Below are 14,171 nucleotides of genomic sequence, written 5' to 3'. Positions count from 1 at the left end.
GTATAGTGTATAATTTGGATATTATCTAAGAAGTGCTTTTGTAACATCAACAACAACAAAAATCTGCTGTTGGTATCATATTTCACTAAATACCACCTGTTTTAAAGTTGTTTATTTGTTTTTTAACATATATTTTAAATTCTCACCGTCACAGATTCTAATTTATTCTAATTCCATCGCTTTGAAAGAGCAACCATGGCTTTGATTCCATGTGTTGTTTTGGAGACTGGGCAACATTCCTCATCAGCTTTTGTTACTATAGACGAGAACTTACTGCAGATATTCGGTCATTTGCAAACTCACCTTGGATATCACAGCCAGATTGACAAGAGCGTTTCCAAACTTTGACAAAGTCCACTTAGTGTTGAGAGAAGTGCTGGTCAAGATGTTTTTCGGACGTCGCAAACAACAGCAGGTATGTGTTTATCTCTTGAAACTGTTTATGTGGGCATTGAGACAATGCCCACATAAACAGAATTTTGACAATCTTTGTGTTTTTTTAATAATATTTCTCTGTGAAGCAGTTGATTATGTGTCATATTTATTCATGTTTGTTTTTGTGTATATTTAACAGAAAGACTCTCGAGATGTGGAAGTTGGAGATGAGTCAAGCTCCGACCCACAGAAGAGGTAAACTCATAGTAGAAGTAGAAGTATAGTATTTTTCTCCTAAATGTAGTTCAGTGGATGTACCGTATGAAGTAACAGAAAATTGAGTTATTCAAGGATTAGTTACAATACAAGTTACAGTACAAGTACACTTTGCCACATTGCCATTTTCTATTATATTTTGATCAGTTGTGCGGCCTTCATTCAGGCCAGTCTTCTTGTATTTGTATTTCAATCTAATACTAAATACACAAACAAATTATGATAAAAAAAGCTGTTCTGATGCAAACCTCTAAAACTCAATTTCTAATGCAGTAAGAACATTTTAAATGCAGATCTTTTAATATTAAATTGAGGTATTGATGCTTTGACTTAAGTTGATGATTTGAGTAACCGTGTACCTAAACCAGGCCAGTGATGGAAAGTAACTAAGTGCATCTACTCAAAGTGTGTATAATTTCAAGGTACTTTTACTTAAGTATTTTCATTTTAGGCTATTTTGTTATTTTATTGCACAGCTGGGACATTTTAACCATAGTATCTAAGTGTTTTAAATGTATTAAATGATCTGAATACTTTTTCCACCACTGACTGAAGCCTTGCTTTGAATTCAAGTTGAATCTTGAATATTATATCATTATTCATTTTACTATGCATTGTTCACCTTCTTGGTTTCATTACTGTCACTGGACCAGACAGTAGAGTAACATCTGAGTTTTCCTTTATCATCAGTGTTGACGCCATCAAAGAGTTTGAGGGTGGAGAAGCTGGTGTCACAGAGGATTCACCCAGCCCTGATCTTACAGTCTCCTCTGCAACTCAGACTGAAAAGGAAAAAAAGAAACACTGGTGGTGTCGCCCTTTCCGGTTTGGCCACAAGGTATGTACCACTGAGCTGAATGTCACTAGTGGTACCAGCTGACCAAACTGGTACAGTAACATGTGGATTCTGCATGTTGTGTGAACTCTCGCATCAGGCATGTAGTTTATTTTGCTGTATTTAACTGTTTTTCTGAACTTATGCCAAACAGAAAGAGAAGTCAGAGTCTCCAGCTGAGATGCACAAAGAATCAGAGATAAGTCATCCATCTGTGACAATGAACTCATACAGCGAACAAGACAAGATCTCCAATGGCGAGAGCACAAAGGCCGACTCAAACGTCGAGTCAATGGAGATCAACATGAACATTGAGTCTTTAAAGATCGACTCAAACATCGATTCCACGGAGATCGACTCTAATGTGGGGTCCACGAATGTTAAGTCGACTCAGGCCTACTCAAACGTCGAGTTCAGCAACCCGGACTTTAGCTTCATGACCAATTATGCCAAGCAGTACCTGAAGAACCAGAAGGTTGTATACATCAAAGACGTCCTCCCCCCTGACGCACTTAAATACAGGCCATACGCCCAAATGTGCGGGAGTCAACAGGCCAAATCAGAATCAATCTATGGAAATCCAACAGCCAGGAGAGAAACGCTCTCCACAGAGAAGCTTGTTTGCCTCGGGTAAGCACCTGTTAAAGAGACAAATATACACACACTTTACTGTTATTATACTTGCAAACAAGCTCCAGTCTAACTTTGCTCCTCTGTCTTGTTGTGTTTAAGGCTCCCCAACCTGGCGCAGACTTGCTACATGAATTCCACCCTGCAAAGCCTCCTGACGTTGACTCATTTCATGCAGGAGGTCCACAACCAGCACACGGTGTGGAATTTTCACCCTCAGTCTGAGCTTATCAGGTGAAGCACCTCCACACACACTCACACAGATCACTCTTTGGTATCTGTTAAGTTTTCAGGTCAACATGAAGCAGGAAAAACTAACAACATACATACCTACTTTTGTTGTTTTCTAGATTGTTTGAGAACGTCGAACTCTGCCATTCCTCCACCGACCGGATGGAGAAGAAATGCCTCCTGTTTGCTTTTAAAAAAAGTATTGCTGAGTTGAACTCTCAGTTTGACGACGACAGTCAGAAGGTTTGTGTGCTTTTTATTTACAACACGCAGAATAGTGCAACCCTTAGTCAAATTTGCACCTTCTGAAGCTCTTTGTTCGGTGCGTTTCTCTGCAGGATGCGTATGAGTTCCTCAGCTATGTGCTGACTAAGATGAGCTTTCTGTCCGTGGATCTGCATCAAGCAGCTGTCGACATGGACATGACCTACACCTGCCCTGTTAATGCTCACATGGCCTTCCGGATGCTGAGTACCAGGACCTGCATGGGGTATGAACTCAAAGCCACAAACTGTTTCAGTACCAACAGTTTAGAAATTCCTGATGTTGACTACGTGCATTATTTTGTTCCAACTTGTCAGGATGTGTTTTTAATGCTTTTAGTTTGAATTGTACCTTTATTGTGCAGATGTGGCATTCAATCCAAGAGCATCGGGGATTACGTGAACCTGTCCCTGGACCTGGCACGTCGAGGCTCAGTGAGCCAGTTTCTGCAGAGTTACCTGAAAGTAAGTTTGCACATTTGCTCATTTACTTTGAATTTTGTTTGTCATAAGAAAATTTCAAATAAAACCTGCCTCTTGCTCCCATTCCCTCCTGCAGAAGAACCAGTTGGAGTATTGCTGCGAGTCCTGTCATACTCAGGAGTCATCGCAGCAGTGGTCGTTTGTGAGTCTGCCAAAGTGAGTAACATTATCCGTCATTACAGTGCAGTCAAATGTTAAGCTAAACAGTTTCTGTCTTCCTCTGTGAACTCGGGAGCTGACCCTCTTCCTCCACCTCTTTTCTGTCAACAGTGTGTTGATCATCCAGCTGCAGAGATTTAGACTGACCAAGTCCAACAATCTGAGGAAGCTGGACATTCGTGTGGATTTAACAAGGGAGTTAGTGCTTAACTCTGACTCCAACACCCCCGAACAGGTAAAGATGACATTCAGTAAATAAAAGGCAGCTTTTACTGTCTGTCAGCTTTGTTTTCTGGATATACACTGATCCTAGAGGAACGATTCGGCATACAGAAATCAGCCTGTCAAATATACAGAACCAGCAGTCAAACTACATGTGCTGTAACTGTTGGTAACTGTGTTTTTTCCAGACCCGCTACTCTCTCGTCAGCATCATCAGCCATTTGGGCTCCTCAGCTGGTTCTGGTAAGTGTTCAGTTGCGTCTGGCAGCCACACATGTCGTAAATAAGACCTGAGGTCAAGGAATCAGAAGTACCGACAACAAATAATGTCCTATCCTTTCAGGCCATTACATCTGCGACGGTGCTTACAGACAGCAGGAATCAGGTGACATGACCGACCGTTGGCTCACGTACAATGACAATATCGTAAAAGAGTCAACCGCAAAATCGATCCGTCACCTGCGGCAGAAAACAGCATACGTGCTGTTCTACGAGAAACAGTAGAAGAACCCAGCCGATCAACGCCTCTGTACATTTTTTCATCTGTTGTGACTCTGTAAATAAATTTTAGTAAGTATACTTATCTCAGAAATGTAATCATTCGGGTATATAATATAAACTGTATAATAATGTTAATGATATGTAATCAATTGCTCTTTGTTTATGACATATTCTACTCTGCTGCCGGTAGACTTCATTCACAATCCATGATTGTGATTGCAGTGGCTCGATGTGGAAAACCTAGGTTAGGGTCATCAAGTTGATAACCACCGTTCATGTGAAAGCTTACTGTGATCGTGATTGTTAGTGAAGCCAGATAACGGAAACATTGGGTTTGTTGAACTGACTTGATTGTACAGGTCTCAGCTGCTATGCAGTTTTACCCTTCCTTCCTCAACTTGTCACTGCTGTCACTCACCGCATACAGGACCTAATGTGGCACACCTGTTTTCACTGTCACTACTTAGCAGATGATGACATGAATGTGATAACCTTCTGAAACACAAATGAAGCTCCATATGTACAAATGTATCAAGCTTTGTAAGCATTATTTTAAAGATATCTTATTGCAGTCTCAGTTGTGTTTGCACTGTTGATTATGTCCTTCAGTTCAGTGTTTCCCCCCTATGGCCACAACTGTAATGCTGCCCTCCATCGGACACATCATACTGTTTAAATTTAATCTGTAAGTCGTATGCAGATTTCTGAATGTAGAAAGTTAAGCAATGCAAATGCATCTAGTGCAATTTTCTTTCTCTGCATGTCATCTTTAGTTCTAAACATTCACATACATGTTTTCAAAATTTGTACATGTAGCTGAACTGACAAACCCTGGCTTATATTTCACTTTACCTACTTTTTATTTGGACATAAGCAGCTGCCAGACTATTGTCTCAGTCTCGACACACCCTGCTCTCTGTCATGACTTGGTCAACAGCTCTTCAAGGTCTTGTGCTTTCTGATGTTAACACCACAGAAATGATAAGAGTCATGCATTACTGCCAAAGTGTCTGTCTTCGCACTGAATCACCCTGTGGTCTAGCTGGTCTACCTAATTTCCCCCAGTCCCTTTATGACAAATCTGTTCCTTTAAGTGCTTTTGGATGCTTGAAATGGGACATAATGTTTTGGGAATGTCAAGTATTCAGCTCTGCCAGCCTCAGTTCAGCTGATGTGTGGAACTGATTTCTGGATGAGACCGATCACGACAGGCAGAGAGAGAGACAGAGAGACAGAGAGACAGAGAGAGAGATCCCATCACAGAAAGCTCTTTGGATCGCAAGAATAGTGCTGAGATACACGCACGGAGGAAGGAATGATTTGGTTTACTCTCTGGGCATATGGAAGAATTTCAGTGATTCTCTCTGTGTCTCTGCGGGTGTGTAAAGTGCTCGCACAGCATCTTCCTGTTCCAAATTAAATTCTCACATTACATTTGGATGTGATGTAGTGATCTCCCGGTGATTATAACCATTGTGTTCAACCTCTGAGGAGTTCTGCTGAGAGCACTGAAGCAACAGATACGAGCTTTTTAGCTGGAGGATCCCTATCACTGTGGACAACGCTCAGTGAGTCAGCCCAGTGAGTGAAGTCGACTGGACAAATGAGCTAAAGCTGGACATGCCCGGAAGCAATCCCTACTTTGTTCAAATCAATTTCACCTTTTCTTCCTGTGAAGACCCAGGAAACTGTTATTCTCTCTCTTTAATTCTCTCATTAGTGAACAAAACCAAAACCAGGCATGGAAAGAGACTCAGAGGTTAATTGATTTCACTGGTAAAGATTTATTGTACAATTCAGTCAAGAAAAAAGACGAGAAGGCAGTGTCAGACATGCAAAAGGTGCAACAGGCAACTATATAGTCCATTACAATACCAGTTACAGTAGTCAATAAAATACAGCGTTTGTTTATTGCGGTATTAATATAAAAACAATGGAAGAAGAAAGGGAAGACACAGAGGCGACATCAGTCTCGACATGATGTGTCACAATAGTGCTTGTAAATAATAAATATTGACCTTTTATTAAAAAAAATCAGACATTAAATCAAATGTAATTTAACAGCACACTAAAGTAAAAAACAAATCCTATGATTCTTTACACAAGGCGGATATTTATGCTCAAAAATGTTTTGATACATTCAGAAACTTTAATACTCGTGTGGATCATCTTCACATATACAGTGTGTGTGATTGTTGAAATCTACACTAGTGTTTCCATCCATTTATCTGCTCTCTATACTGTTAATGTAGTCTCATTGTGCTTTAGAGTAGTCAAAGGAACAGCTCACTATTCTCCAGTGTGAGACGAATATAGATAGATAGATAGATAGATAGATAGATAGATCATATTGGTTCAAATACTGGCCCCACAGGCCTGGAAACTAGGCCAACATGGCAGCGTTACAGCAGAGTGTTTACATTAGACAACTTTGACATTCATATGATCAGACATTCACTTCAAACACCATGAAATCAACACTACAACTAAAAGGGTAAAGTCAGCTATGGCACATTTAGAGCGAAGGGGAGAAGACTTTCTGAACTTAAGAGTGGCAGCGGAGTTAACGTAGTATGTGTGTGTGTGTGTGTGTGTGTGTGTGTGTGTGTGTGTAGTATCATTCACTTATTTTGTTTGTTCCGGTTAGATTAACTACGCAGATACAGTAGGTGGGGTTTTGCTACAAGACAAATACCAGAAAGAGTGTTTGAAATTTCATGTGAATTTCTATATCTGACAGGAAGTTTAGTCTTGAATTAAAAATGCTTTTGGAAAAAATCTGTTTTACTTGGTTCTGTTTGTTTAGGTGCAAATTACAGCGGATATGTGTTCAATGTGATAGTCACGGTTAGCAGTGGTGCTTTAAGCTACATGCTAACCTCTGCAGGCAGACATCTTCACAACTATTTCAATCAGGGCTAAACTGACACAAAGACGGACATTGCCGTCTCTAAAGCAACACCACTAGCAAGGCCAAAAAACATTTGTAGTTTTTTGACAAGCATTGTTACTGCGGGAAATCCCCCTGACGTTGGGGTGCAGCGCCAGCTGTAAGTAGGTCATAAATGTAAAAAGGAAAAAAAAAAAGAAAGAAGGGAATCAAAGTGTGACAGAGAGGCATGACGTAAATAATATAATGTGGAAGCAGACACAGGTCAAATCTGGTGTGTAGAGGGACAGAAAAAAGCTGTGGTAACCTGACCCGGTGGGAAAGGCAGCGTTATGACTGCTTGTACACAGCAAACAGGGTTGTAGCTGTGGGACAAACTTAGACCAAAGAAAATGTGCCTGTCAGTCACACAAGTTAAGATTAACAGCACCTTAGGCATTTATAAAATATTCTCAGCTTAACCAAAACCAAAAGCGTTTGATACGAAGGAGGAGAGCAATGTTTCCACCTGTGGGCAGACACACAGCTCAGATGTGGATCCAGATAAAGATCAAAATCAGACATCATACAGAATAATTGATTTGCCACAGCTGACCATGAATGTTTGTCTGGTTCAAGCAGTTCAGAGCTTAACTGGATCAAGACATGTTTGTCATCTGAATCCTGGTTAGTGAGTAACATAAGGGAGTTATAGGGCTCCTCATATGTTGTGCCACAGGCTGTGAGTCTTCAGGTGGAACGCTGTAAAGACAAGCAGGAGCTCAGGTTTTAACAGTCGGATGCTCACTTCCATTTCTCCGAGCTCACAGTCAGAATAAAAGACCATAAAACAAAGCTTTTAAACTCTAACCTTTGGTAAGTTTTAAGATGACAGAGATGGAGATTGATGCAGCCTTTCAGTGAATCATCATAAATCAATCTGACTGAACTGGCACTGTTTCTGAATCTGCAAGGAAACCACTCATTTACGGCAGTGTTTTCTTAGAAATCTGTGGTCTCACTCCATTATTAAGCAATAGTTGAGCTGACACTGGAGTGTAATACTGGATTGTTGTTGCAGACGGCCGGTAATAGGCCAATCCATACAGTATCAAGATTGCAAAAGAGCAGAAATCTGACCACTGACCAGTCTTTAGGGGGTTGCTTCATTAGTCACTTTGGTATAAGAGCAGAAACTGAAAATAGGGTCAATTTTTTCCTTCAAACAAGGTTCTCTTATATGTTGGATGAAACATTTTGGATTCCTAATTAACTCAAGCTGTTGCCTACTGACCTCCGGAGGAGAAAACGTTTTGTTAGTAATGAAAATGATAGTTTAAATCAAAAATACAGAAAAGACATGATACAAAATGATTTAAAAAACACTAGGTTGAATATGTACATCCATGTTCCACATGAGAACAATATGTATATTAAAGCAATAGTAGTAATAGCATTTCAATAGTTCTTGCCAAGGGTTAGGTGAGAAGATCAATACATTTCTGTCACATAAATATGAGCCACCAGCTGTTTAGCTTAGCTTAGCATTAAGGTTGGAAACAGGAAACAGCTAGCCTGGCTCTGTCCTAAGGTTGAGAAGTTGGGTTTTGCAGAGAGTTATTTGTGGGACTATTTCCTGGTCAGAAGCAGCGACTTCCCGAAGTCTTGAAGTTATCATGAGGTTGCCAGGCAACCAGTGTAGATTACAGGAAGTCACTGCAATTGGCCAAGAAATAGTCCCGCACACAACCCCCATCAAATCACGACTTGTCATTTTATTTACTTTGGTTTTTGCACAGATTAATCAAACAAAAAATGTGAGTTGCTGATTAGTAAACTTTAGAGCCAGGTTAGCCGTTTTACTCTGTTCCAGTCTTGATGCTAAGCTAAGCTAACTGACATCTGGCTGTACCGTAAAATTTAGCGTATACAGGCATGAGAGTGGTATCAGTCTTTTCATTTGACTCTTGGCAAGAAACCAAATGAGTGTGTTTCTTCAAAGGTTGAACTATTCCTTTAAGACATCATCATACTGTGTCTCTCTCTACCTTTCTCTCTCTCTCTCTCTCTGTCTCTCTCTCTCTCTCACACGCGCACACACACACACACACACACACACACACACACACACACACACACACACACACACACACACACACACACACACACACGCCTTCCCCAGCTGTTGTCCATTAGGCTCCTCTTCTTCGTCCTTCCTGCTTTCTGGGAGATCTGTTCAGTCTCATTATTGCTACAAGTCTTCATGAGGTCTGTTCTTCGATGAAGTCTTTATTGCTAAATACTACTCTGGACTCAAGTACGTCTCAATCATCATGTGTCTGACTCAGACATCCCAAGTTTCCACAGATGCTGGTTTTGTTTGGTTGTTGAAGTTCACAGCAGAGTCTGCGCTCAAGTTGAAAGTCAGGTAAAGATCTTCTGAAGTCTGTGACACTTCTGTACTGTAACATTCATTTATGAGGGTCTACAGTCGTACGTACATCAGTGATGTAACAGTAGGTAAAGGCAGTATTTTAAAAATGTCACCATCTGTTATCCTCGGTGGATAAACACCACACGGTGAGTCTGCTATCGCTGGTTTATTTTAAGTATTTTTTCTTTCTAAAAATACTGCATAATACGTTTTTTGATAGATTCTGCTAGGCGCTGCTTACTTGATGGGATTATGCTACTGGCAGTAGATGTTTTGTGTTTTTTCTGTACAGCTAAACATGTTTTTGTGCACATGTATGAGTTTGCACATGTGCATGGAATTTATTGCCAATAGAGCCACGTTTCCACCCAAAGTATCCAGAACCTTTAGTCCCAGAAACAGCTTTTCAAGGAACTGAAGGGTTCCTTCAGCCCGTCGTTGTCTGCGTTTCCATAACAGTCTAAAGGCCTGCAAAGACTAGGTTAATTAGTCTGCTAACGATGAAAGAGTGACGACATTTCTGTACATGACTATACGATCTAACAACGTATCCTTTCATCTGTAACGCCATGTTGGTGTGTCGACACCAGGTGAACAACAAATGAACTGGTTTGTGGCTGCAGATTTTGAAAAATGATGGCTGAAGTAAAATGCAGCAGGTACTACCCCCCATGCAGGGACTTTTGGGTGGTAAAATAACGTTCCCAGAACTTAATTAAGACCCAAACGTTCCTAGTTCCTGGGGAAAGTTCCTGCAGTGGAAACACAGCTTAATACGATAAGTGTCCTCATTAGTTGAATGTGTTAGTCTCACAGGTAGGTGGTAGCCTCTCTGTTCTCCCTCTCTCTGGCCTGAGCCACGGCCACGTTGATGCACTGCAGCCACTCCTCGGTGTGTTTCTCATCCTGAGCTTTCAGCACGTACGTCTTGCTGTCCGTGAAGATCTCAAAGGCCCGAGGCAGGCCGCGATCACGCCGCTTCTTGGCGACCACCTATGGAAAAGAGAAACGATAAGAGGCGGAGAAGCAGATGAAAAACTCTCGTCTGGTGAGAGATGCTGATGCATTTTTGGGATGCAATCTGGCTTTTCTTCTTAATATACAGTTGCTAGTTAAGCCTGCTCATCGTATTTGTGTCTGTGATGTGCTTTCTTTCAATATGTAAGCTGATTGGCGAGGATTGAGACCATCCACACTGTAACATGATTAGATAATCATAAGTGACTTTAAAATGACAATAATATAAAGTGTTGCTGTCATGAGACCAGGCACAACACTAATAATGCTAAAGCATGTGTAGCAGTGTAGATCAAAGGGTTTTGGGGGCAGGTTTGTGAGGCTCAATGACAATATGTCTCCTATTATTACAATATATTATATTTTTATACTACTCACCTTGACACTCTGCACCTTGCTCAACTCAATGGGGATGTCATCCAGCTCATCTTTCTGTGGGAAGGACAGAAATTGAGAGAAGTAAAGAAACAAGAGTAAATGAAAACATAAATACAAACAAAAATACACTAAAAACTACAAATAAAAACTACACCACTCCCTATAAAGTGAAGCCAAGTCAAAGTATGAAGTAGCATACAAAGAAAATGGTCAAGTAAAGTACAAGTACAGTTGATTTTTGCGGTATGATGTGATTTTTTTTCGTATCAAGTCAAATAAGTGCGTCTAGAAATGTATCTTCAGCCACGTTTAAATACCTCCGTTATATCAATGCAACAATGTCGGTCGTAACCTCCTAATTTCAGCATCACAATGCTGCATCAGTGCTGTTTCCAGTACGTACAGCCTCAGAAGAAAGCATTTACAGGACGAACAATTACACTTTATTGTTCTGCTGCTTCTCCAGGGCAGGAAATGAACTCCGTCAGCTCTGCTGCTCATCACGTCCATGTTTTACCTCAAGTGTCTTGTTGAATGTGTGTGTTTGTAAGTGTGGGTGTGTGGACGGCACCGCAGCCATGTCTTCTTCTGCCAGAGTTAGTTATGTGGTTAGAACCACATAACCAGAGCTAGCTGCAGGACTCATGGCAACAGCCCACATCCTTTCTGTGTGTGTGTGTGTGTGCATTTATCAAAAAGCATTCAACTGAAGTAGACATGTTCAGTTTTACCTCCCAGCTGGCTGTGCTGAGGGTCTGAGTCATGTCAGTGGAGCCATGTACTGATCCAAATGGACATTTCATTGATTTTAATATAATGGAAAATATTATCTTAACCAGACAGGCCAAAAGGTATTGTCTCATAATACTTCAGCTAAATGCACCTCGCTAACTTTTTGCTCGTATGTTGCCCCTTTAATATGCAACTTCTTCATTCATTCATTGCATTTGACAGGGTTCGTTGAAGAAGAGGTCCTCTGGTCCTGGTACGAAACCAAAGACCTGAAGATGTGGTGTCCAGAGACATGAGGGTAATTCTGTCTGTATTTGTTGAGACAGCAAAATGTGTTTTTGTTCACATTATTATACAATTATACTGTTTTATTATACATATCTGTACAAAAAGGTCTGGGGTGCTAGAATTTTAAAAAAATTATTATCATTGGCAGTGATACTCACAAGTACAACTACACTTGGCTGCTGAACCGAACCATTCTGTATGCTGTTAAAGTCCCATTGTCCTTTTCAAGATGTGCATGTTTGCTTTTCGAGTCTCTTCTGCTCTTATTTCCTAACAAATCAAATCATCCTGTAAAAAAATTAAATGCTGCATTTTGCAGCTTCTCAGAGCTCCCTCAGTGATCGCACCATTACTAAGTGGCAAGCATTTAAATAACTCAACAATAAGTTTCACTAACAACTAGAATTATCATGGTTGTATGCCTCCGCCAACTAATCAAGCTGCAGTTGACATCCATATCTGTCCAGACTCATATAATATATGTTTTGAAGTCTTTGAAAGAATATAAAAAAAAGGTAATAGCTTATTTTTTTGGGGCTTAAGTTATCACTATAAAGACCTGTATGATTCCAGTGAACAGTTTCAGGTGAGAAACATGCTGTCTTCACTCAGAGGTTATTTTTTACAGAAGACTGAAGATCATATCAGCTAAAGCACTGAGCTCGTGATTGATTAAAGTGCCTCAAATATGGATGTTTCTCCAAAGAAGCAACAAATTCTGAAACGTGGATGCTTCACACACACACGTTCAACCCGGTTGCAAGATTAGTGTCGCCTATTCAGGAGATGTATTCTGCTAAAACTCGCCTCTTGCTGTGTAAAGTGTTCTTACGGGCCGAGGCTAGCTGGTTAGCATGCTAACTTCAGTAGACATCTCTGCACCACAATACACAGACGTCTTTGACATAATGCAGACACTGTTGTCTCTGTTGATAAAGTTCATCTTCCGAATGTTTTAAACTAAAATTCCAGCCGTATCTTAAAAACGGCTCCTTTAACAGTGAAATAAATGGAAACTAATGTCTGCCTGGAGGCTAGGAAAATAACATTCGGAGGATTTGAGCAGCAAGAACAATAGACAGATAATACTTCATTTAAATGGACTTAATATGAAACACATTGTGCCAAATTATGCCACAGAGAAAGACAGTAAGAAGTAAACAGGATAAGATGTATACGTGCTTGTTCTCTAGCTTATATCCACGCATCCCAGCTACTGCATCAGGACAGCATTGATAACTTATAGACACAATACATCATTCATTCTCATTCTCCTGCACGAGGTCCTGCCAAATCAGCTCAGGCCTGCCTGCAGTTTATTATCATTCTGTCTGGTCTCAATTAAGGAGAACATACAGCATTCAAAGGAGGACACGCCGGGGCTTAGAAATAACCTACAATATAGAGAAATGGGTTTTCTCTTTAGAGCATTTGGTTTATTCTAACTGAAATAAATGTGATAAGCTGAGTACCAGAGTGGGATACAGACGTAGCTTTGTGTGGTTTTGAAGAATGTTTCAAACCTCTCGGTGTGTCAAAGCGGCTCGATCACTCAACGTGGAGGAAACAACACATTTTTTGGTTCTTAATCTCACTCCCCAGTTGGGAAAAGGTCTTTCACAACATACCAACCACCTCCAGAACACGCTGGCAAAGACGCACTGAGCTCCGTGAACAAAGGCAAAAAAAACCTTTCCAAGTTGTGGTTGCTGAGAGGAATCCATTACCATCTGGATAGGAGCACAAAGACTATTGTTCAGAGTACAAAAAAAAGGAGAGAGCTAAACTACTCCTGCATTTCAACCACTGGAGAATAACCCCCCCACGGCCCGAGCCCAGTATAAATATGGCTCTGTCTAAAGATCCAGAGGACACCCGATCTCCTGTTGGCTGTGAAAATTACTTCAGTTACGATTAATTACTGGTAGATGACTGCCATAAACCAGGATAGAAGCATGGATACACACAAGCAGAGAAAACTCCCAAATAAACCAGATTTTCTCATGAGCAGAAAATAATTTTTATCGTCAGCTGGATAAAATCAAACTTGACCTGATTTCTTAGCAAACTTTTTCAGACCCCTGACCTCAGCACATCTTTGATTACGCTGCTTCCGCTTCATGTTTTTGATTAAGCAGAGTTTTCCTTTGCACAACAATCCTCTGTCCAGTGACCTCAGCTTACAGTAAGTCACCAGCAAGCACGGAGAGGTTGGGAGGAAAAATTGTGTTGCTGCAACCCAGAGGGAAACCTCCTCACCGCAGCGCTCTGTCTTTCTTTCACTCACACGTACTGCACGAGCAAGCACCCTCGCTGCTACTTGTGCGTAATTATATCTGCTATGAGTTACAGTGGGTGAGAGTGACTCATGTTGTTGCAGCATCATGCTTTGGCCTTGGGAGCCCCCCACCAGACCTCGCCGGGGGCCAAGGTTTCTTACGGTCGGATTCACCGGATGCTCCTGGGGGACGGTTGAGC

At 40.9% G+C, this 14,171-nt stretch overlaps 2 protein-coding genes across 2 annotated transcripts in view; one reads left to right on the top strand and one right to left on the bottom strand.

Moving 5' to 3' along the window:
• The first annotated feature begins 234 nt into the window (after window positions 1–234).
• Window positions 235–4,053, top strand: LOC311255950 (ubiquitin carboxyl-terminal hydrolase 12-like). The gene is made up of 12 exons (XM_084350658.1): window positions 235–415; window positions 575–630; window positions 1,342–1,489; window positions 1,641–2,116; window positions 2,219–2,350; window positions 2,467–2,590; window positions 2,686–2,837; window positions 2,976–3,075; window positions 3,170–3,249; window positions 3,364–3,487; window positions 3,663–3,717; window positions 3,818–4,053. Exons 1-12 carry the CDS (start codon window positions 386–388, stop codon window positions 3,976–3,978), a joined length of 1,638 nt encoding a protein of 545 aa, XP_084206784.1. The 5' UTR covers window positions 235–385; the 3' UTR covers window positions 3,979–4,053.
• A 1,686-nt stretch (window positions 4,054–5,739) lies between these two features.
• Window positions 5,740–14,171, bottom strand: part of veph1 (ventricular zone expressed PH domain-containing 1) — an 82,703-nt gene continuing 74,271 nt past the window's right edge. Inside the window, exons 14-15 of the mRNA XM_084351356.1 lie at window positions 10,674–10,727; window positions 5,740–10,271 (exon numbers count right to left, since the gene is read on the bottom strand). Coding sequence (XP_084207482.1) covers window positions 10,089–10,271; window positions 10,674–10,727 — 237 coding nt within the window. The 3' untranslated portion in view covers window positions 5,740–10,088. The remainder of the gene's footprint in view (window positions 10,272–10,673; window positions 10,728–14,171) is intronic.

Source organism: Pagrus pagrus (genome assembly GCF_965226575.1).
Source record: "Pagrus pagrus genome assembly, chromosome: 4".
In the NCBI taxonomy this organism is placed as follows: domain Eukaryota; kingdom Metazoa; phylum Chordata; class Actinopteri; order Spariformes; family Sparidae; genus Pagrus; species Pagrus pagrus.
This window is presented reverse-complemented; position numbering and strand designations above follow the sequence as displayed.

Coding starts and splice junctions, on each gene's coding strand:
- LOC311255950 (XM_084350658.1), top strand. CDS start 386: ATGTTTTTCGGACGTCGCAAACAACAGCAG. Junction 416..574: donor GACGTCGCAAACAACAGCAG/GTATGTGTTTAT, acceptor TATATTTAACAG/AAAGACTCTCGAGATGTGGA. Junction 3,076..3,169: donor TTCTGCAGAGTTACCTGAAA/GTAAGTTTGCAC, acceptor TCCCTCCTGCAG/AAGAACCAGTTGGAGTATTG.